The sequence below is a fragment of the Sebastes fasciatus genome, chromosome 11, assembly GCF_043250625.1.
Source record: "Sebastes fasciatus isolate fSebFas1 chromosome 11, fSebFas1.pri, whole genome shotgun sequence".
Classification (NCBI taxonomy): domain Eukaryota; kingdom Metazoa; phylum Chordata; class Actinopteri; order Perciformes; family Sebastidae; genus Sebastes; species Sebastes fasciatus.
The window spans coordinates 27,881,202-27,904,238 of record NC_133805.1 but is presented as its reverse complement, the minus strand read 5'-3'; the positions used below and the strand labels follow the sequence as shown (position 1 = coordinate 27,904,238).

At 40.4% G+C, this 23,037-nt stretch overlaps 1 protein-coding gene across 1 annotated transcript in view; it reads right to left on the bottom strand.

The window, feature by feature from the left end:
- Positions 1-5,583: 5,583 nt before the first annotated feature.
- The window catches only part of pigk (phosphatidylinositol glycan anchor biosynthesis, class K), a 39,833-nt gene continuing 22,379 nt past the window's right edge, over positions 5,584-23,037 (bottom strand). Inside the window, exons 10-11 of the mRNA XM_074652021.1 lie at positions 19,401-19,476; positions 5,584-7,021 (exon numbers count right to left, since the gene is read on the bottom strand). Of these exons, the coding sequence (XP_074508122.1) occupies positions 6,905-7,021; positions 19,401-19,476 (193 nt within the window). The 3' untranslated portion in view covers positions 5,584-6,904. The remainder of the gene's footprint in view (positions 7,022-19,400; positions 19,477-23,037) is intronic.

Below are 23,037 nucleotides of genomic sequence, written 5' to 3'. Positions count from 1 at the left end.
CAAATAAATGATGTATTAATTAGTCAGCTTTAAAGGCACTGCTAGGTGGATTTTTCTATCTGTGGACAGTTGTGGAATGTATCAAGTACATTTACTCAAGTACTGTACTTAAGTACAATTTTGACATACTTGTACTTTACTATTTCCATTTTATGCGACTTTCTGTTTTAACTCCACTACATCTCAGAAGGATATATTGTACTTTACTGCACTACATTTATTTGATATTTCTATCTTATATCTATATTACAAATATTATCTAAAATTGGCTCCACATTGTCGAACCACAACGTTAAAATGCTCTTACATGTATTTGCTAATGATAGAAACAGAATATCATATTCTAACACCTTGAAATGAGTCATTCTGCAGAGTGACATTTGAGTGACAGTTACGTACATTTCGCCGATAATGTGTCTGTACTTTTACATAAGTAACATCTTGAATTCTTTTTTTGACTCACTTGTAGTAGAATATTTTTAGACTTACTTCTTAGACTTACATAAGTAGAGGATCTGAGTACTTCTTCCACCACTCCCTTTGAACAGGCTGGAGCTAGCCGTTTCCTGTCTTTATGCTAAGCTAACCAGCTGCTAACTCCAACCACATAATTAACTGTAAAGACATGACAGTAGTATCAATTTGAACATCTAACTCTCAGCAAGAAAGCGCTTTTCCCAAAATATCAAATTATTCCTTTAAACGATTAATCAATTATCAATTTTTGCTAATTAATTTTCTGTTGGACTGATTGACTAATCATGTCATCACTGATGTTGTTAACCTGTTTTCATTTTGCACATGATGGAAATGTATCATTCCATTTAATAAAATCATTTTTATCAGTAGTCTTGCATTCAGCAGTTTCTATATGTTACAATAACAACGTGGTAAAAATATGAGAAATACAATTTGAATATAACCTCTGTATGTGTGTGTAGCACCGCCCCAAGACATGAAGATTAAACATGAAGGCTTTGTGCATGATGGGAGACCAGTGACTCACCTTCACCCTCCACTGACGGCAGCTGCCATTTTTACTTTTCAATCGCTCTCTTCCTGTCTGGTTGTGACATCAGGCAGTGTCACACTGAAATAATAATGAAAGACTCCCATTAGAATGCCATTACTCCCCAGAGCTACAAATAGATCCCTGACTGTCTTCATGGCTGAGTGTTAGAGCTGTTTTTGTATTTGAAAATAGTACTGCCACATAAACTGAAGGTGAAGTACATTCAGTAGATCAAGGTGACATTATTAGATGATGAAGGGAAGTCAACTATTCTGCAGAGGATCATGAAAACTTCAATTGTTAGACAGTTGAGCCGGATCAATGAAATGAGCTTGACACGCATTTAGGAGGATTAATGTATAATATCAAAAACTGTGAACAGGGCTGAAAAATAACTGCTTTTTTTCTTCATCCTCTTGTACCGACACAAAATACTACTAGATATCACAACACTGGGGCTGCAACTAACAATTATTTTCATTATCAGTGTTTTTGATATTATTAAACTGTTTGGTCTATAGACATGGTTTCTGCAGGGTTAACCAAGTTAAATTGAACACTTCTTAAGACCGTTTTAATACCACATTGAATGCAATTCAACACCTATTTCACAGTAATACCAGCTAAAACTATGAAAGTATGATGGAAAACCAGCAGGATATAGCCTAGAATTATTTATTATATTACATTTTTCAGTACTTCCCAGCAGTATATAACAATAATTTCTCATGATATAATTAATTAAATCAATGTGACCTGGATAAGTGGCAACAATTTGAACTAGAGATTAATTTGAGTCTTGAGTGCTAAAATTGTGATTTATGAGTCGATGAGCTTCCTGGCTAGGGACAGTGTTTGCTACAGGTCAGATGGTGCCGACTGAAACCCCACAAAAAAGGATTAAACAGCCTCTTGCGAGCACAATCCATCCAATCACAACAATCCTAGTGTTAGTTTATGGCTGTATAACATCTCCCAACAGCCAGCGATCCGATACAAAAATATTTTCTAACCAACATTACTACCTACAGCAGGAAAACAATTATGCGAGGAAACTGAATTCAGTGCTTTTTAAAAACCTGTAGATACCCTGTTTAAATGCAGAAAATAGTGACAGAATGCCTTTCCAAATTTGCCCAATGTGATGTCTTATAATGTCTTGTTTTGTCCAATCAACAGTCTAAAGAAACAAAAATATGCAATTTACAATAACATAGACCATGAAAAAACAGAATATTTAACATGGAAAGCTGGAGCCAGCAAATGTTTGCCATATTTGTTTGATAATAACTTGACTTCATCAATTATCAAAATTGTTAAATTTGTGTTAACAGAATTGTAACTCATGTTAAAGGTCCTATATGCGAGATTGGGAGCATTTCTATTGCCTCTCAACATGCCAACTGTTGAGCCAGCGGCTTGCAGCTAACAGCGCTAACAGTGAAAACAACGGCTACAGTGCTGACGGAGCTAACAGTGTTAACCTATGGGGCAACCGTGACAAAGTCGTCGGTCTGGAAGGCGTGATCAGCTGTAGCTGCAATATGAGAGCAGTGCAGAGCGGCGGCCGTGAGCTAGCCAGTGGGGCACACTCACATGCACAAACATGCATTAAAAGGCCAACCCGGCGATGCCAAAAAAAAGCACAGAGAAGCTCTGATTATAACACACACAGAGGGAGAGCGACTTCATTCTCTGCTCAGGTAGACATTACTCCTCTATATCTTTACATAGCTAATAGTCGTTTGCTGATATATTAATACTCTGGATATCGTATAGAGTACCTTTAACACTACATGATACACGATTCTCTTGTCTAAGTTAATGCCTAGAAACTAATTAGGAACTGAACAAATTGGGAATTGAGGGTGAAAGTTTATTCGCGACCTTTAAGATAGTAAAAAATACAAATAAAATATAAAGTCAAAGTCAACTTACTAGCTTTTTCTGGAGCTTTCAACCACATCTCACAGTCTTCGACAGCAGCTGGAGTTTTCTCAGTTGTCATGCAGATGGCTGGTTCGTGATCTCATTAGTATGAAACATCGGTCATGTGATGACAGGTACATAAAGAAAATTGAGATGTGCCTGACAACTCAGGAAAAAACATGAGTTAAGATTTTCTTTTTGCCATGCAAAGTCAATACATTATACACAAATTTAAATTGCCAAAACATACTCACCTAAAGGTCCATTTAATAGCAGTTCTGGAGCTTTCAGCTGTATTGCATAATCTTCCTCAGAAGATGGAATTTGCCCAGTTGTCATGGATTTGATGATGTTCAAATCAATTTCTTCTTGAGAGATCACTTGGAAAATAGTAATTAATAAAACAATATACTACTGTTACTAAAACTACTGTCTTCAAGGCTAAAAATGAACTTTTAATCCCATAAGTTTTAATATTTATCATGGGATCTAAACTAGGGCTGTCGAAGTTAACGCAAATTTGTTTTAACAACACTAATTTCTTCAACGCAACTCTCGATTTTTAGGTTGTAGCAGGTTCAGTTTTAAAGTTAGAGTAAATTTACTGGCGTCATATGAAACTACGAAACCTAAGGTCTAAGTCATACTAGCTTGGGAAGGAAGTTAAATAATGCTCCAAACTTATGCTACATTTTTTAGAGGAAAAACTGTCATGGCCATTTTCCTTATTTTTCTACTTCTCTCGATACCCATCATGTGAATGGAAGCATTCAGTTGTGTAAAAATGCCACCGCCACTGTATTTATTTTTATCAGAGACCAAAGGCGTATAGTATAGCCATTAGGGCTTTCAAAGTTAATGCGAAAATAAGGCAGTAACGAAAATTTGTTTGAACGTCACTAATTTAACGCAACTTATGATTTTTAGGTTGTATAGTTTTAAAGCTGGAGTAAAGATACTGGCATCATAGAAACTAGAAAAACCTAAGGAATCCATTGGTACCAACCATGTCATACTAGCTTGTTGCGAAGGAGGTTAAATAACGCTCCAAACTTAGGCTAAATTTTGGCGAAGAAAAACTGGCATGGCCATCTTGAAAGGGGTCACTTTTTATGCTAAATGCAGTACCTGTGAGGGTTTCTGGACAATGTTTCTCATTGTTTTGTGTTGTTAATCAATTCCAATTATAAATATATACATACATTTGCATAAATCAGCATATTTGCCCACTCCCATGTTGATAAGAATATTAAATACTTGACAAATCTCCCTTTAACGTACATTTTGAAAAGATAAAAAATGTATGATTAATTTGCGATTCATTGCAATTAACTATTTTAATCGATTGACAGCCCTAATCTAAAAGCAAATCAAATTGATTTCCAATGCTTACAATACACATTATATTAGCAACAGTTGGATCTTCTTTGCTTTCTTAGTTTATACTTAAACTTGTAAAATCAACTTTGCATGAATGAATGAAGCATTGAAACAATGCAGTCTGGACAAGGAACAGAAAGCTGTTTGAATTTATTACAGGGCAACCATCATTAAAATGTGACACTCTCTCTTCTTTATTTTTTGTTTTCTTACTCAAAGAAAAAGCCACATATAAATTCAAAACTACAGTAAGCAAGTGCCACTGAGCATGATTTATGCCACAGCTATTGTTGCAGATGAGAATGAAAATCTGTGACTGCTAAAATTACTATCATTATTCCTGGGAATGATTGACATTACAAAGCCTCCCTGACATGCAAGCAGTTGGAAATTCTGAGTTACCATGGAAATTGGACAACATGTCAGACGCGCACACGGTCTCAAAACAGCATGCGTGTGCTTGTGTGCGTTTGTGCGTAAATCATTAAATTTAGCAGGCTGCCACATGGGACTAATGTCGACAGTGTTCAACTTCTAAAGACAACGAGGGTATGTGTGTGCACCCACTGGTGAACACAGACGCCGCTCAACGTTTGAACAACCTGTGTGACATATTCAGAGCATCCTGCCCGACTCTTCAGCACGAAATCTCTCTGCCTCTTAGGAGATGGCTGCTCTAATATTGTCCTGTCACTGGGTTTTCTCCCCACCAAGTCAGGTGTGAAAGAAAACAGACACAGATCTTTATTAGCATATAGGGAAACCATAGTGACGGGAGAGCAGGCCTACATCACCACACTGAAAGGCGGAGTATATCCAATTCCATCTGTGAGAGCTGAAGTACGAACGAGAGGCGCAGAGGCGATGGAGTCAATTTTGAAGAGGGTTTAAGAACAAACAAATCCATCCGAGATAGGCTGGCTTTAATTTTTACTGCATCTGCTGCCAGTCTGGTATTCACGGCATTGTATATGGATCCAATGGCTGCTCCGTCTTTTGAAATACAAGACTGGAACAGAAAGAAAACTACATTTTAAAAAGCCTCTCTGGATTGTTTGAAATCTTTCCAGTAAAAAAAACAGCTGAGCAGGTGTGTAAGTCAACTCAAGCGGCCCCGATTTCAAGGATGTCTTTGTGCTATAAAATAAGCTTTGACTGAGCGCTGCTGGGCATACCTTCAAGGCTTGGTAACAGTAAAAGCAGATCTATTAAGAATAATTAAGGAAGGAAAAAACAACATAAAAAACAGGCAAATACATTCCTTTAATTGAGTGTTTCATCTTTAATCCGGGTATCAAAATCCTTCCAATTGAGGAAATAAAATGAGCTTACTCTCTCTGAAAGGGAGACCAGGAGTTATGAGATTACAGGAAATAACAGGGAGGGAAAAAGGAAGAAAAAATAAGCGTTAAAGCATAAATAATGTATAAGAGAAGGTACTTGGTGGCTGACGCAGCAGCTGCCTTTCGATACATATGGTTTCATTTCCAACTCCATCTATTTTCCACTTGAGCCGCAAGGGAGAGTGGCAGCAGGCACCCGATGGGCGGGTCCTCGCGTCAAGGAGCAAAGATAAACTACCTCAGGTTCAATCCATATGCTTTGAGCATCAGTCACTCCCCCCAACAATGAGCCTAATGCAGAGTGGTTACACATGCAGAGAAAGGGGAGAGGAGAAAAACACGTCCCAGCACAGAGGAGATTCATTTGGGACGGCCGGCGGCTTACTAGGTTATCACTCACTTATCGCTGCTGTAGCGCGAGACGTGGAATGGCCGGGGAAATAGCTGTCCATCACCCAGAATACAATCAGCCGAGTACACGGCTGGGGAGCTAATGGATGTTTCCACAGGGAGGGCAATTTGGTGAATGGGAAAGTGGATGGGTCCATCATGCGAGATGGGATTATATGCGATTGTTATCCTTCACAAGCGTGATATGACAGTCAAGGGGTGTAATGTATATGGACAAGGGAGACATTAAATAGTAATCTCTTCAAAGCCCACTCACAGCCAATCAGCCTGCCCTCGTCCCGCACTTTCCTTTTTCTGACCGAGCAGACGTTCTGAGTAGCACTTAAACAAAAAGGGCTGCTGCTGCTGAAATATGCAGAGTAGCACGCTCTCGAAAATAAATTAAATTCTTATCTGCGGACTCAATTCAGTGCATGTTTTAACCAAATCAAAGCAATTATGGAATGGCTTGACGAAACAAAACTTTTGACACACAAAGAAATAAATACAGCTTGTCAAAAAAAACATATAAAACTGTTTAAAAATAGCCCCACTGCTAGTGGTATGCCCATGCAGAGTTGAGGCATTGCATATCTGATGCATGACTTTCAAGTATTTGTCCCTTCTCACATCTAGAATAAAACACAAATTTCATCAGTAGAGAGCAATCATCCAAAAGAAAAAAGGGCACCAATTGCATCACACAGTTCCTGGCCAAGCGGTTGTGGTGCAATACATCTCCTTTCCATTTTCAGGAAAATGAGCCTGTCAACCGCACCGCTCCTCTAATATTCAGTAAAAGCTCCTGATCTGCAGCTTCCCCGTCCTCAGATATCCAGCGGCTGAGGCTTCAGAAGATGTGTTTGAGGTGCTTCATGCCGTACGTCTTGAAAAACACCAGGAGGATTAGAGTCCACAGGCCCAGGATGAAGCCATCAGGAGGATGCCAGTCTTTCTGCTTTGGTTTCTGAGGGGAGGAGCAGAGGCGAGGGAGGGTGAGGCGAGGCAAGGTGAGGTGGGATGATGGGGGAGGAAAACGGAGAAGAGCGGGGGGTGGGGGGGGTATAGTGTGTATATTTCTCCTGTTGAGGCCACCGCTGATTGTTCTGTCATTCACACAGGCAGGCAGGCGCAGAATCACATATACACATTCGCTTTATCTCTCCGCACACTTTATGTACACTATCGGCTGTCTCCCACACAAACACAAAGGTTCACACAAAGAGCCGGTGGTAAAGCTCATCAGTACACCTCCCCTGTCTTGTGTTTGTCCCATTCACTGCCACATCATCACTTTGTGTATGATTATACTTTTAAATCTCCCCCCGTATTAAACATGCATCTCACAAGGAGCACATTTATATGCTAATGCGGCGGCAATATTCTGCAGAGATTTAACCTCTAAAAAATCTTCCTAACTCCTCTGCTGGCGACAAAGCTATAGATAGGCTGCGAGGACGCACTTAAGAGATTTCTGTTATCCCTCGCTATACATGCTGCCATTATCCAGTCAAGAAATCACCAGTAGGAAAAGGCATCCCCCGAAGCCAAAACCCAGAGAGGGTGAACACGCAGCACGCACTCCAACTCTGCCGGAGTCACAAACTGTACACGCAACATACGGGACAGTAACGCTGCTACACAAATACTTAAGAGATCTGTGTCTCTCTAGCTTGGCTGAGCGCTGCTACAGTACCTATTGTACATTTACTCTCTCTGAATATCGACAGAAACTCACACACTGCAGTAGGAGTTGGAGCCAGGCTGACAGCCGACTGATGGACCCTAGAGGATTAGATGCTGGTGTGAAAGCCCAGTCCAGGGTCATTATTACCCACAAAGTCAGTCTGACTACGGCGGTAAGACAAGATGGTAAAAATGTGAAAAGGGATACTGAGTTAATATCATGGAGAAAATCTCACCATATTGGTTTTACAGCATATATACCGTATGGTTCAGAGTCACCGCTCTCCTATAGGCAGCTGTTTCCAATTAAAACTAGAAATAGCGCCTTACAGTTTTATGCCTCCGCCAACCAGTCTAGTTACAGTTTACATCCATGTCTGTCCAAAACGTCATCACTTCCATCATTCCTCATCAGTGTGAAATTGTCATTAGCATATGAATGAGTTATGGCCAAAGATGTGTTTTGCAAGGTCGAGATATCACATCAATGGGATGGATGTGAGGTCACAGTGACCTTGAACTTTGACCTTTGACCACCAAAATCAAATCAATTCATCCTTGAGTCCAATTTGATGTTTGTGCCAAATTAGAGGAAATTCCCTCCAGGTGTTTCTGAGATATCACGTTCATGAGAGTAGTACGGACAGACGGACAACCCGAAAACATAATAACTCCGGCAACGGCCATCACCAGTGTGGAAGCATAAAAAAAAGATCTGATAATCTCTCTGTATGCTACCTACACAGCGGCAATCAAAGGGTGGACAAAGTTAGTGATGAGCTGCCAGAGATAGTGAAGCATCTAGCAAGCTTGAACCAGCTTTTTTTCCTGGGAGTTGGGAAACAAACCAAAACAGAGCAGAGAGGATAGTGAACCTCCCACTGATCGATGCATGTCAGTAGCATAGACTATTAAAAAAAACAATCAAATAACGTAAGATAACGTCTGGTCACATTTGTCTTCTAGTTATTCTCTTATGGGAACGTTTAATTTCAAATCAGAATTTTGCCAATCTTAGGCCGATTTTATTCATGGAAAGTTGTTGTGCAGCTACTTGTGTTTAGACAACGTTTAAGAAGTTTTCTTTCTTTAGTGAAATGAAAAAAGTTTTTGTAGAAAAACATGTTGATTTTCCTCAAAGAAAAAAGTTATAAATATTGGTACCAAAACACAGGTATAACTGCATCATAATGGAAACATTTCCCACGATACCCAGCTGAGTATCACATTCGTCAGGTGGACAGAAATACATCTCAAAACAAATTATATTGACAATTAGAAAGTTGGTTTTATTTTGGTGTGCTCTTTCTTCATCAGTGAATGATAATGTTGCTCTGTGTCTGCTGGGTGTCCGAAGCTGAGACTGTCTGGTTAGAAGGCAATTTGCTAACGTTTGCTAACAAGTTAGCCATTGCAACTAGATTCATCCCTGGCTTATGTGGCCACAAATTAGGGATGCACCGATACTGGATCGAATATCGGGCTGATACTGACTCAAATAGCTGGATTGGCTATCGGTGACAATGGGGCCGATCTATTCAATTAAATTCTATGTTTATATATTATATACAGGAATTGTAATACTTGGTTAAGTTCTGACCAATTTGTTGCTGCATTAAAAAGGTTTACACCTGAATTGCAATTCCTGTTAATTGTGAAGATTTTTTTGCCAAGTTGTTGGTGTAGGGATTATTATTTAACTCACTAAATTTGTATCTATGTATTTATTTGTTACATTTTGTTTTACAAAGTTAGAAAAGTGATGTTTTAGTGAAGCCTGATGTTGACTTACACATAAAAGAATGATCCCAGTCACTTCCACACAGTGAGGCATACAGCTTATTAATTAAGGCAAGTTTTGGTACAATAGGCACTATAATATAACAATATACAATATAACAATAAACTACAATGTACATTTAATTAGTTAATTGCCGTGCAGACAGAATGATATTTAATCTAATCTTGATGACTGGTGGCAATTCAGTAAAACTGTCTAATTGCCTTGCAATTTACGTAAATAGACCTGTACAACTCAAGTGGACATTAATATTTTGCTGAATTTCCCTTTTTATGAGAGGTTGAGAACTGCAGAATTGGCATATGTAGAGTGGACAGCACTTGTGCATATATTAATAAGAGACTGGCACATACTGTAGAGTGTGTGAAATATGTGCAGCGTCTGAAATTACCACCCACGAAGCGCCAAATGCCAGTAGAATGTGTCTTTGGCAGCTAAAATCTCCAGAAAACTGGCTGAGAACATTTGAACACCTCAGTTAAAGTCAGTTTTTCCCTGTTTCTCAAACTCTCTCCCCGCTGATTATCAGCCAAACAAATCAAAGCAAAACAATGGCTCCGTCTCAAACAGCCTTCTCAATGGCTGACTTATTCTCCTGCTACACAAAGCAACATTATCTCAGCTTGTCTAGAGGGGGTGATGATGAACTTGACCCACTGCATAATACAGTGAGTCTTAAATAACACACTGCACCTGATTCTATTCATGAAATAGCATTTAGAACAGGCATCATTGCATGTGTCTTAGAATAATGAATATTAACTACTCTGGCTGGTGAAAATGATTGTAATTTCTTGTTAAACTAAAAGCTCTTGGTAAGTGAGGCGAAAAGTTAATTTCAGGAACTGTGTGGCTGTGTACTCATGCCTCTGTGTGCAGAGCACGGTCCTCTCAAGGCTGTATTTTCAACACCAACTCCAGCTTTATGCAACAACGCTGCCAATTTCTAACGTAGAAAGACTGAGGACAGCAGTAAAACTGGATTACGCCTGACTCCAAATTTATTTAACAGCTCAATCAAGTCAAATCAATAGAGCTCCGCTGGCATCCAGAATGCTAAAGCAGAGACAGCTAGGCGTTTGAGTATTGAGCTAGAGATTAGGCGCAGTGTTGGGTCAGAGCAAAGAGCTTCTGATTTAAAGCTGCATGTATTTTCAGCTGACATTCATTCTTTATTAGCAAACAATGTCCGGCAAATAACCACATACGAAATGTAATCAGAGGAAAAAAGAAGTCTGAAGAAGTTAAATTCAGGCTCAGAGAGGAGCTACGTTGTGAAACGGGCCAATCCTCCAGTCATTCTCAGGCACTGTTCCTACATACACTATATCTATGGTAGATAGTGTCTGACAGAAACCAAGCTGCACATTATGTGTTGGAAAGAACTCGGCTGCTTACAGACTGACTGACAATGAAGCTCAAACTATAAAGGGATGTGATCAGCGTCTGTTTCAATGGCGCTTTTGTGAGAGAAACTACAGAAAACGTGTCTGACGTCAGAATATAGCAGACGTCAAAGTGGGTGTTTAGTCCGAAAAAAGACCATTTTCACCATCAGCTTCTCACTATGAAAGATGGGAGCCAACACGAACACAATACTTTCTGCCGAAGTGAAAATATTTTCAGTTATTTCAAATGATCAAACCCCACCCACACAGTGCCAATGAGGCAAATTTTTTAGTGTTAACTCTTAATAAAAATATATACGAGGGCTGTACGAGAACCAGGATACAACACTTCAGGCAGATGTATCAACTCAATGGGTATTTTATCATGTCTTGTGCTTTATTGTGTTTTTAATTTACAGATTTATAAATACTCAACATTATTACAAATGTTTTTTCTTCAATACACATCTACCATTATGAGAAATACATTATTTATGGACTCTATAGAGCGGCCGCCCTACACTCAACTCCTATAACAGCCTACTAGTCTCATGTTTAATGCCTTTGTAATGTGAAAACAATAGATTTCCGCACAGTCGGAAAAATAAAAAGGGTGCATCCAGGTCATAGTTCAGTAATAAAATTCTAGCGCACCACGGATCATCTCTTCTGCTGCCGACAGCGCTGTGAGCCAAAGAGTCAATCACACAGGACGGGAGTAGAGGAGGTTTTACCATCGTCTGGTTCAAAGCCAACTTTGCTTTCAACGAAGGAGAACAAGCCACACTGCTTAGCGTCACTCTGCCCTCGGTTTCCATCAAAGTTATTTTTGTAGTTAGGTCATTTTGAGACAAGACTGTGTTAAAGTTTATAGCCTACTGTGTGTTATCCTGCGTTGCTATGTGTACAATAGCAGAGCTAAAAAATGTACTGCCAAAAGGAAAATTGACTCAAGGGTCTTCTTCACCGATGATATGAATCATCACGTTCAGGGAGCAGCCCTTCCCTTTTTTCCTGACTTTACATTTGATTGTTGCTTATTAAGTCATGGGTACTTAAAGCTGCTACAATCAATATTTTTATACGAATGTAACAGTAGATCAAATGACAACGTGACAATGTGAAAGGGGTCGCTCGTAGTGATGAACCTACGGAGAATTAACACCTGAATCTGCAGCTCTCCTCGGCTTTACGGAGTTTGATAACACGTTTCAGCTCATTGTTTCAGTTTTCAGTTCACTCACAGCTTTCATATGTAACTTTCGGCTGCAGCAGGCAGCTGTTTTCAGCGAAACAGCTCTAATGACCAACTGTACACAATTTTTGTGTAACAATCCCTAATATTAGTTTGACCAGACCTCAATCTTGAGATTATTGGTAAAATTATTTAGAGCCCAAATTATGTTTATGTTCATTGTAAAAAGCACATTTTGCAGGTTGGCTTTGAGGCTCTTAATTGTTTACTGACACGCAATCCTAAACCTCACACATAGGGATGGGTATCGTTTTTACCCTTAATACTGGTACTGGTACCGATAGAGAACATTTGATACCATTTTTTTATTACTTCACTCGATACCCATCATGTGACTGGAAGCCTACAGTTACATATAAGGCCACCACCATGCTATTTTTTTTTTAATCAGACACCACAGGCATGTAGTTTAGCCATTAGGGCTGTCAAAGTCAACTTGAAAATAACGTGTTAACGCAAATTTGTTTAAACGCCTCTTATTTCTATAACTCATTGACGCAACTTGCAATTTTTTAGGTTGTAGCGGGCTCAGTTTTAAAGCTAGAGTGAAGATGGCATCATATGAAACTAGATAACCTAAGGAATCCGTTGGTACCAACCTTAGCTTGTTGCGAAGGAGGCTGAACGCTCCAAACTTACGCTAAATTTTGGTGAGGAAAAACTGGCATGGCCATCTTCAAAGGGGTCCCTTGACCTGAAAATGGGTTCTATGGGTACCCACGAGTCTCCTCTTTACAGACATGCCCTCTTTCTGAGAATCACATTCAGTTTGGGGCAAGTCATAGTCAAGTCAGCACATTGACACACTGTCACTTCAGTTTGCCATGTTATGATTTGAGCATATTTTTATGCTAAATGCAGTACCTGTGAGGGTTTCTGGACAATATTTATCATTGTTTTGTGTTGTTAATTGATTTCTAATAATAAGTATATACATATATTTACATAAAGCAGCATATTTTCCCACTCCCATGTTGATAAGAGTATTAATTACTTGACAAATATCCCTTTAAGGTACATTTTGAACAGATCAAAAATGTGTGATTAATGTGCAAGTAATCATGGACAATGATGCGATTAATCAAGATTAAATATTTTAATCGACTGACAGCCTTAATAGCCATACTTTCGAACATTTTGGTGGCATCTCGGCACGCTGAACTGCCAACTCCATCAAATACACCGTGCTCGACTTCACCACAGACTGCATGGGTTGTAGCTGCTGTGGTAGTGGGCCAATCACACGTCATATTATATCAAAGAACTTTTGCGGTGATTGCCTGCGAGCAAAAACCATACAAACACTGTACTCATTTTTTTTAGATCTAGGTACAACAAGGATCTAATGCAGATATCATTTGACTGGAGAAGTTTCAATACTACTTGGTACTGGGTTATTTTGGTGGAGTACCGATACCCAGCTCTACTAACACAGTTTTGAACACTGGTCGATTTTGACCCGTCTGTTCTAGCTTAGCTGGAACTCCCCAAATCCCAATTAAATTTGACAGCATGCTTGAGTTGTCGTCCTCCATGTTTTACGGTCAACGGACACAGAGCTATGACAACAGTTAACTGTTCCACAGAGACTTTGACATAATAGGATGAATACTGATCTGACAGTTCAGACTACCATCGAAAGGCCACTGATTTCAAACGGCACAAATGTGGCTTATATCATATATTCATTGTGGGTTTTTTCCGCTCTCACTACACTATATGCATCAGATCTGTGTTACATAACAAAACTGGAGTTGAGACACTTTCAGCTACAGCCTTGGTGACAAAGTGGCCGGCAGGAAGACAAGTAGAGGAGCTGAGGGTTAAACATCTGGAGGACGAGGCAGAGGCCGGCAGGGGACGTTCATGAGAGACGACTGGGAGCGCGTGGCCACTGGGGGCAGTTGACCTCCATGACAATGGGAGGCAGAGGTGTGCGTGACTATGACTCTGTGTGTGTGGGTGTGCGCGCGCAAGTGCAAGCCTCTTGGGTAAGGAAGAGCAAAGGGAGATGGATCGACTGTGACAGGAAGCCACGTCAGCACCGCCGGCAGAGAGGGAAGCATATGTCAACAGGGAGGAGAGGGAGTGACAAATTAGAAGAGAAGTAGGCAACATAAAAGCAGAGGGTACTAACGATACATTTCCAATAAGTGAAATGTAATAAACTAATTTTCATTATCAAATAATTTGCCAGTTAATTTTTTCGATTAACAATTGTACATATTGTATTATGTTTATCAGGCAAAGGGACTGCCGATGAAAACTAGCCTCTCAGCTAACTCGGGTAAATTTACATTTGTTTGAGTGCTGATTAATGTACATTGTCCCTTTTCAAATAAAAATTAAATTAAATCCAATAAACTAATATAATCCGATATAAAGGTCCAGCCCATTTATCAGTCTAGCTCTGGTGTGAAATGTGAAAGAATTGTGAAACATTTGCATGGCAAGTTTCCAAAGTCCAAGGTGACATCTTTGAATTGCTTCTTTTGTCTGACCAGCAGCCCAAAACCCACACATTCAATTCATAATTACTGTATATTAAACAGAGAAAAGCTGCAAATTGTCACATTTGTGGAGCTGGAAACAGCAAATGTTTGGAGCTTTTGCTTGATGAATGACTTCAACGGATAATCTGTTATCAAAATTGCAAATTTTCTGTCGGCCAAATAATTGCTTAAATGACTAATTGATACAGCCTTAAAATGTAATAAGTTATTTAACTACTTTGAATATCAAACTTGGATAGCCTTGGATAGAAATGGAAACAAGTCTGCTCTCTGAATGAGAGTTTTCCTTGAAAAGAATGCAGCTTCTTCAGAAAGAGAAGAAACAGACATGAGGGAGGCAGAGGAAAGAAATATTAGGCACAGAAATGAGAGTGAGGAGCAGAAAAGAAGCGAAAAGAAGCAAATTTTTACTGACCTTCACTGACGGAACCGTTCACATCCCACTACCAAGGACAAAGACTGAGACTCAAGCAGCCTGCCTCCATTACACACGCATTGCGTTGCGTATTCAATACACAAGTAAAATCAATTAATGGCTACCCATCTGATTGATTGGAGCTAATTAACATGGCCATGCAGGATGCTAATGGTCGTTGAGGGAGGTCTGAAACGCTTCGCCAAACACTAGCACTCCAAGGTCAAAACTGCAGCAAATTTATGTTGATGACAGAACAGCAGCTATTGTGCACTGCCAGAACACTCCGCTGTATTGCCCGGACATTTAAGTGCTGGGACAGTCAAAGCAGCGGGTGTATTATTCTCTCATAAAGCCTGTTCTGCTTTACTACAAGATATTTTTAATTATTGAGCACAAGCACCATCACAAAGCTAATTCAGAGGAAAAGCTTGTCGGAGTGGGGTTTGGCCTGTGATCCACGCAATCCACTTTTGAAAAGTGTCAATGTTGCAGGCTCAAGCGAGGGAAGGGGGATTTGGCGAGGGATGGAAGGGAGGCAAAGCATTAATTTTCAGTGTTTCCATTTTCAATTCTCTGGAGCCATATGGTGTGGCGTCAAGCTGGCAAAAGAACAAATAACAATTTGACGCCAGAGACCAGGACTCACAGCAGCGAGGCATAAAAAAAAAAAAAAGTAAAATACACAAGAGAGTGGAGGGAAAAAAAAGAGCTCCTTCTAGTTATTTCCAGAGCTGAACATATTGTGATTAGGTGTTGGCAACGTGATGAGATGTGCGAGGTTGGGAAGAGAAGGTGGCAGGAAGAGGGGACTCACCCTGTCACCACTAGCGAGACAACTGCCAACAGTGACAGGGCATTAATCAACTCCTCACGTACACATTTCCACATACACAATGAGGGAAGTTTGTACACAGAAGCCATAGAACACAGGCGTATATATCCACTGTCAGTCACTCTGATGACTTTTTCTATTTACAAGCCGTTGAGTGGTCTACTGGCAAATGGGAAAAAAAGGTTTTCTTTGAAGATAAACACAGTAAGAATATTTGTTTTTGTTGGAGGCACAACTGAAATCAGACCACTTGGGGATATTTTAGGCATCAAATCTTATGATATTCAATCACATCTAGTTCTTCAGATGAGTGCATCTGATCAGCGACAACAAAAGATGCTTCATGCACAGTGGCAGGAAAACAAAGATATCTCAGAGAGTGCTGCGCACAATATGACAGCTAATCAAAAGGAGGAGAGCTGTCAATAGGCTTTATGGACATTGGTCATTCTGCTGCAGTGCAGATGGATTATGGTGAGGGTAGAGAGATGACTCAGTCTGTCAGGACTCCCATCCTCAACCCAGCAGGAGTGCTAGCCGATAATCGAAATCCCTGACAGGGGTCGCCGGGTCGACGAGTGTGTTTGTGAGTTGTTCGTGTGGGTGCATTTAAAAAGAAGAGGTGGGTGGACAGAAAAAGACGTATAAAGATGAAGAGACAAAAAAAAAGAGTGAGCCAAGTAGCAGACGGTGGAGGCTTAATGGGGTGTGTTTGTGTGCGAGCGTGCCAACTTTCAATAGTGTGATTGCTTCTGTGTATTGAAAATTACAGACACAGTTTACTCTCATGTGAACAGTGGGCAGCAGATCTGAAACCTGCCCCTACTTGCCAGGCTTTTGAGGCAGTTCTTAGCGATCAATTTCCCAGGGTGCCGCTGGGTGTGGAGACCCTTCCTGTTTCCCATCACGATACTCAATAAGCGTCTGACAGGGCTCAGGCCTGTGGTCAGCTTCATTTCTCCAGGCCAACTGACTGTGTCTCCTTTCTTCACACCAAGTTGACGTTGATTCGAGCAGCAGGACCCGAGGATTTTTCAAATTTGTATTTATTTATTTTTTTACCACTTGGTTCAGCTGGATCTGATCTTTGGTATCAATAGTTCAGTATCCATCTATATAGTGGAGATCATCGTTGTTAAATCAAACGCAACTACAACTCTACTGTAGTCACTGAAATCTGAACCCAGGAGCATTTCAAATGGATCTATCCGCAACAAATCTTTTTATGCAGTTTCATAGTTTCCATAATAAAATCTGTGTCTGCTAACTAATCAAAAGGGAAGTGGTGGTGACCATTGTTCTGAAAACACCACAAAACAGCTGCTGTGATCCATTCCTTTGGCTCTAAAATCCAGCAAGGTCAGGTCAGATACTTGGCATTCCTTCAGCAACTGAAATTACTTGGCATGTGTTAAGCGAGTCACAATTGCTCAATTGTCACATTTTCCTCAGCAAAAACGTGCTCAAATTTTTCTACGTGGGACGATGGAAGATACCCATTTGGCTTGACTATGGACAGAAAATCTCTGGTAGAACAAAGCTAACAAGCTCTGTAGTCCAAATGTTCCTTTTTACTGGTTTAAAACTGTAAAACATTGAATACTTATCTGGTATGAGCGTTACTTCATTTGAATTTCTAGAATAACAAAATAATGTTAAATTAACATACATAAACCTGGATTAACAAATACTGACGTATTATAATGTTCATAAAGTTGACATGGCGAACATGTTGGCTATCAGCAGATCAAGCAGACACGGAGAAACATTATCATTCATTTGGGGTCGTGTTTTTGTCCACTTGACGTATGCAAGTCCAATATTCACTCTCCTTTTAGCTCCGTTTGCTCTCCAACAACTCCTGAGGGAAATATCTGGCTCTTTAGCGACTTAACGCTCCACTATGTTCACCAGCTAGTTGCTAACTTTGTCTGCCGTTTGGTGCTGAGCAGGTAGTGTACAGTGGGTTTAACAGCTGCCTGCTACTGCTGAAAACAACGTTGAGAATTAATCAAAACATACAGCTGGCCGGAAAACCAAAACAATGAGCTGAAGGATGCTAAAACACAAACCAGCTTTGGGAAACTGTAGAGGATCAGATTGTGGATTCATCACTACCAGTGACCCATTTTTACATACAAGTAGTCATTTGATCCATTGTTTATATAAAAACTAGTTCCGTGCCCGCTTGGAACGGTCCGATTGCTTGGTTCCCAGAAGTGCTGCTTGCAGTGTTGTTGAGAACCACGGTATGGCTGCTTGCACTCGCCAAGTGTGAAGTTGATTGGATGAACGGTTCTCGAGATATGCAAAGGTCAGTCATACATACATACACAGACAGAGATTCCTTACTATATAGTTAGATATTGATAAGAGCAGCTTTAACTAATCTTACAAAAGGGTAGTAAATACAAGAGAAATCAGTGGTTGATTGATTTAATTTAGAATGTGGAAACTATTTTGCCATTTGGTTGATGCTTATATTTTGGTTTGGTTAAAGTTAAACTCATAAGTACCCTGTGTACATAAGCAGGGGCTGGATACAACAACAGAGACGCGTGTACGATAACATGCAACTCATTAAAAAAGCTCAGCAATAAATATATGTTGCTTTCAATGCGACTTGTTGAAGCTGTCAAAGTGCAATTACTGCAGAGTTGAAATGACACTTCTCTGACAGTCTCACAGTCTCTTATTGAAAGGATATTGCATTGGATAATACCGTGTGTTGAATAGATGGTCATGTTAATGTTTTTAAGTATAGGTTTCTCAGAGGCAGCTGAACCCCAAATGTAAGCACCACTAATGTCTGCTCTTGCCTGTGGCAAAGATTAATGCTACTTCTTTACTTTTGTGAGGCACAAGTTGAAGGGGACGTATAGAAATAGTATTTTTAAAAGGCTCCTAATGGAAAATCTTACAAGAGTGATACATAAGACCCAACACCGTCTATTTTGAATGCAGAGCACACGTTCTAAAGGTGGAATGAGGAGGAATAGGTGTTCATTTGTGAAGGTCGGCCCGACTGAAAGCCGCAATCTATTTGGGAATGAGGTGAATGCACAATTCTTCGCCACAATCCTCGCCTATCCATTCTGCTGGATTTCACGGTGGCCCCTCCACACTGAGACCAGGAGGCACTTGCATTTCACACTTAGAGCTGTCACCATGGAAACGACACAAAGTCATCTGTTGGTGGATGTTGCACAGAACTTTCTGTTCTGTGTCCAAATTAAGGACAAACGCGTGGACACACTTCGAATAACAAAAACACAGGAGCCCGAAGAATAAAGGCTGCCCACGCAAAAGGCATAAAAGATGACAGACATGAAAACTCCACGTTCCATCGCAAATGCAACGGGTGTTAAAAATGTCGGGGTTATATCAACGTGGGCCTGTTCATGTGCTTTTAAGTGTCCCCGAGTGACCCTGGTGTTTGTGTGGGTCTCTTACCTGATGGATGATCTCAGACACTGGCAGCTGGTCCACATACGAGTACGTCTGTTTTTGCAGCTCTCCATTCACAGTGCTGAAAGACAAAACAGCACTCTTTTAGCATTTACCTGAAGTAAGTAAATTGCACTTTGGAAACATCAAGCTTTTGTTACGCGGGACGCCATTATTCAGCGATGAAGAAAGCTGTCAGGAAGAGGAACGGACTCCGGTGTTTCTGTTGGCAGTGTGTGTGATTAACAAAGCATTTCGGAGCTGAGCAGAGAGAGAATGACATGCAGTGCAAATTGATCTGAGTGAATCCATTTTCCTATTGATATCTTTTTAAAGAAATCTTCTTGTGGAACCATAAGAGAGTCAAAACCATCTTGGCAATATGTGTATCCAATCCTGTATCTATCACTACAGGCGACAAATGGAAAAACAAACACAGGAAACAATTTTAAAGTGATACAACACCTAAAATCTATCCTCAGAGCACTCGCCACCTTTTTACTGTAACGATTTTTGAGGTGTAAGTAGAGCTCCAAACTCCCAGGCCCTCTTAACTCCCCGCGGTGCACTTTGGTTAGTTTTTCAAAAAACTTAAGGGAACATCGAGTACAAGTTTAGCAGGTAAACAACCAAATACGGCTTATGTTTGTTGTTGATGCTACACAGCAAAGCTCAGATCTACACAGCGTCTCATTTGCTAAGATTTTTCAAACGTCCACCAGTACTCTGATGGTGCGTCATCTTTGTAGCTCTTTTTTTTTTATTTTAAACTTGTAGTCTTCATCCCCAACTGATGCTGACTCAAGTGAATCACTAGAGGCAATTTATCAGACTTCATGCAGCTCCAACAAAAGGCTTTATACAACTTTTTTTCTGATATTTAGTAGTACTCCCCATTGCCTGTAAACAAACCGTTATGTGTAAAATGAGTGGAGTTCCCCTTTAAGTACTACAGTATATCAATTGGATGACAGTTGGTAAGCTTGCCACTTGTGATACTAAACACAACAAAACTCTTTTAAGGAAAAAACTAAAATCATTGGGTTGATGAGGAAACCATTCATTTGTATTTAAGAGTTGTAGCTCTCTTGATCTACCACTTGATCTTAGTAACTTAAGAGGCATATCTTACTGAGAAAAAGTTTAAAGATTTGATTGATTACTTTGTGTTTTCTATTGCTGCATTCATACTACGAGCAACAAAGCAACAGGCTACATATTTTCAAAGGAAGCCAGTGACATGATGCACAAACTGACGCCCAACGTGCTGCGTTAGGCGCTACAAATCAAAGTTGAACTGGCTTCAACTTTTTTCAGCACTCCAATCAATCATGTTTTTGTTTCAACATTTCAGGTCCCCTTCTCTCCCCCCCACAGTTCCTGTTTTGTTGCATCTAAATAAAAATGGAAGAAAAAACTATTCTTGCCTTTAGCCAGTCCCCAGTGCTATTTAACGACACAACTACGTCAACAAGCAAGCAAAACTTCAACGGCAGCTCTGCGGCAATGTCAAGCTGGCCATTCATAGTGTGAACATAAGCAACAAACAGACTTTCAGAGTTAAGAAAAAGCTATTAACACTTGGTTGGAAAACGTTGTGTGTGTATCCTTGTATCCAAGGCCAGCACTCAAAGACGAATAACATGATGAAAGGACAAAACTCTGCTCCGTTTTCAAAGTAAAAGATTGACTCTTCTGGGTCTTTCATTCTTTTTCATTCTCTGAAAACTGACCCTAAATGAATGAACCAAGTTGAGGTCCAGTGTCTTGCTCAAGGACAGTGAAAAAGGTCACCACATGGCAGTTGATTGATAGATATTAGTTAATGTGAGGCAAGATGTATTAAACCTGTGACCTTTGAGACTCAGAACTGGTTATTCAGCCACAGAGCCTTCCAGCTTCCATTGTCGTCCAAAAGCTATTAAAAAAAGCATTAATGAGCCACACTGGGTTACATATTCCATCATTACAATGAACACGGGTACTATAATTTATTTTGAGCCAACCTCACATACACCATCCTGCTGCTGTAAATACTCACCAGAGCACCAAATCTGAGTCTGATAATAGTATCCCAAACATAAAACACAATTTACTCCTATTTGATGTGCTTAACACTACAGTAAGCTTGTGCCGATTGCCAATCGGATCGTATATCGGCAATTAAAAGGGATGATCGACATTTGATTTTTCCTACGCCGATATGAAGGCCCAGACACACCAAGCCTACGGTCTGCCATCGGACAGTTTGGGGTCGACGGTGAGCGTCCGTTGGCCTAGTTTTTGCGTAGTGTCCCGCATTGTCGGCTCTACTCTGCCCGTGTCTGAGTTTTTCGGCCGATTCAGCATGTTGAATCGGCGGCCGCGCCCACCGGTGAGAGAATTCACTCTGATTGGCTGTTCAGCCGAAACGAGTCAGTACACGAGAAGAGACACAGACGTGAGGAAAGCAGGCCAATGAGTAAAGTCAAGACGGCAAACACAGACTCTTCTCATTTTTCATCTTCATCTGATCATTCCAACACACGAATATTTTCACAACGACATGGCCATCTGGAATGAAGCTAAGTGGTGAGTGAGAGTGGTGTGAAAATGGTCGGCAAACGGCGGTGTGTTTCATGTACGTATCATAACAACGGCTTGTATATCCGCCGTCCACGGTCTTCCGGTTTCCCTTTTTGAATGACAAATACAGACGGCAGCGACCTGCTGGTAGGGAGAGTTATTTCATCTCAAGCAGGTGTAGAACGTACGTGCTAACTGGCCGTTGACTGTAGTCTTGCGAGTGCAACTTTTTGGCCAAGACACAGGCAACAAGAGGCAACGCAACAGTTGGCCTTCGTCGCCGCTAGTTCTTTGATGTCGGGTTGGTGTGTCTGGGCCTTTAAGGCCTTTTAACTAATTTACTATCAAAACTAAGATGTTATAAAAAATAATCTCTGGAATCATTTAGAGATGTTTCCGGTGGGGCAGCATATCCGCCCACTGAGCCCCGTTAATCAGCACGAGTGAATTTTAAATCCTTAAATTACAAACCAGTTTGCTGTCTCTTTTCCATGGGTCCGACACTCGTTCTCCAGATGCCTGCTCACCAAAACTTTGCTCTGCGCTCCGTAAGAGTAGTTAACGTTATGGATATGATATGGATTGTGATATTAAAGATGAAATAATAATGTTAAACGGAACATGATGTTGTGATCTGGTCGCACCAAGCACAGACACACAAACTTTTAAAAAGGAGCCGTTGTTTGTTTTGGGTTTCAATATTTTTAATAAAATGTTCACACTCTTTTTTATAAATGTTAATTCACGTAACTTTAACAGTATTGCTGGTTTGATCATTTCAAAGCTCCATCAGATGCTGAGCCACGACACTGCCCCCTGGTGATTGGATCATTTACCGGCGACCTTGAGTAACTACGATTGGACGATATTAAAATGGAAACTATCGCCCAACCCTACATTACAGTGCCCAGCTGTTTAAGGCTTACTTACTGTGCCGTTTTAAAAATGAAGCTTAGACATCTCATTCTTCTGGTGGTGGTTGGGATGGTTGGGATGGTTGAGTGGGAGAGCGGGATCGGTATGGTACCTTTCATAAATGTAACAATTTGGATATTGCAGCTGTTCTATGCTTTTATAT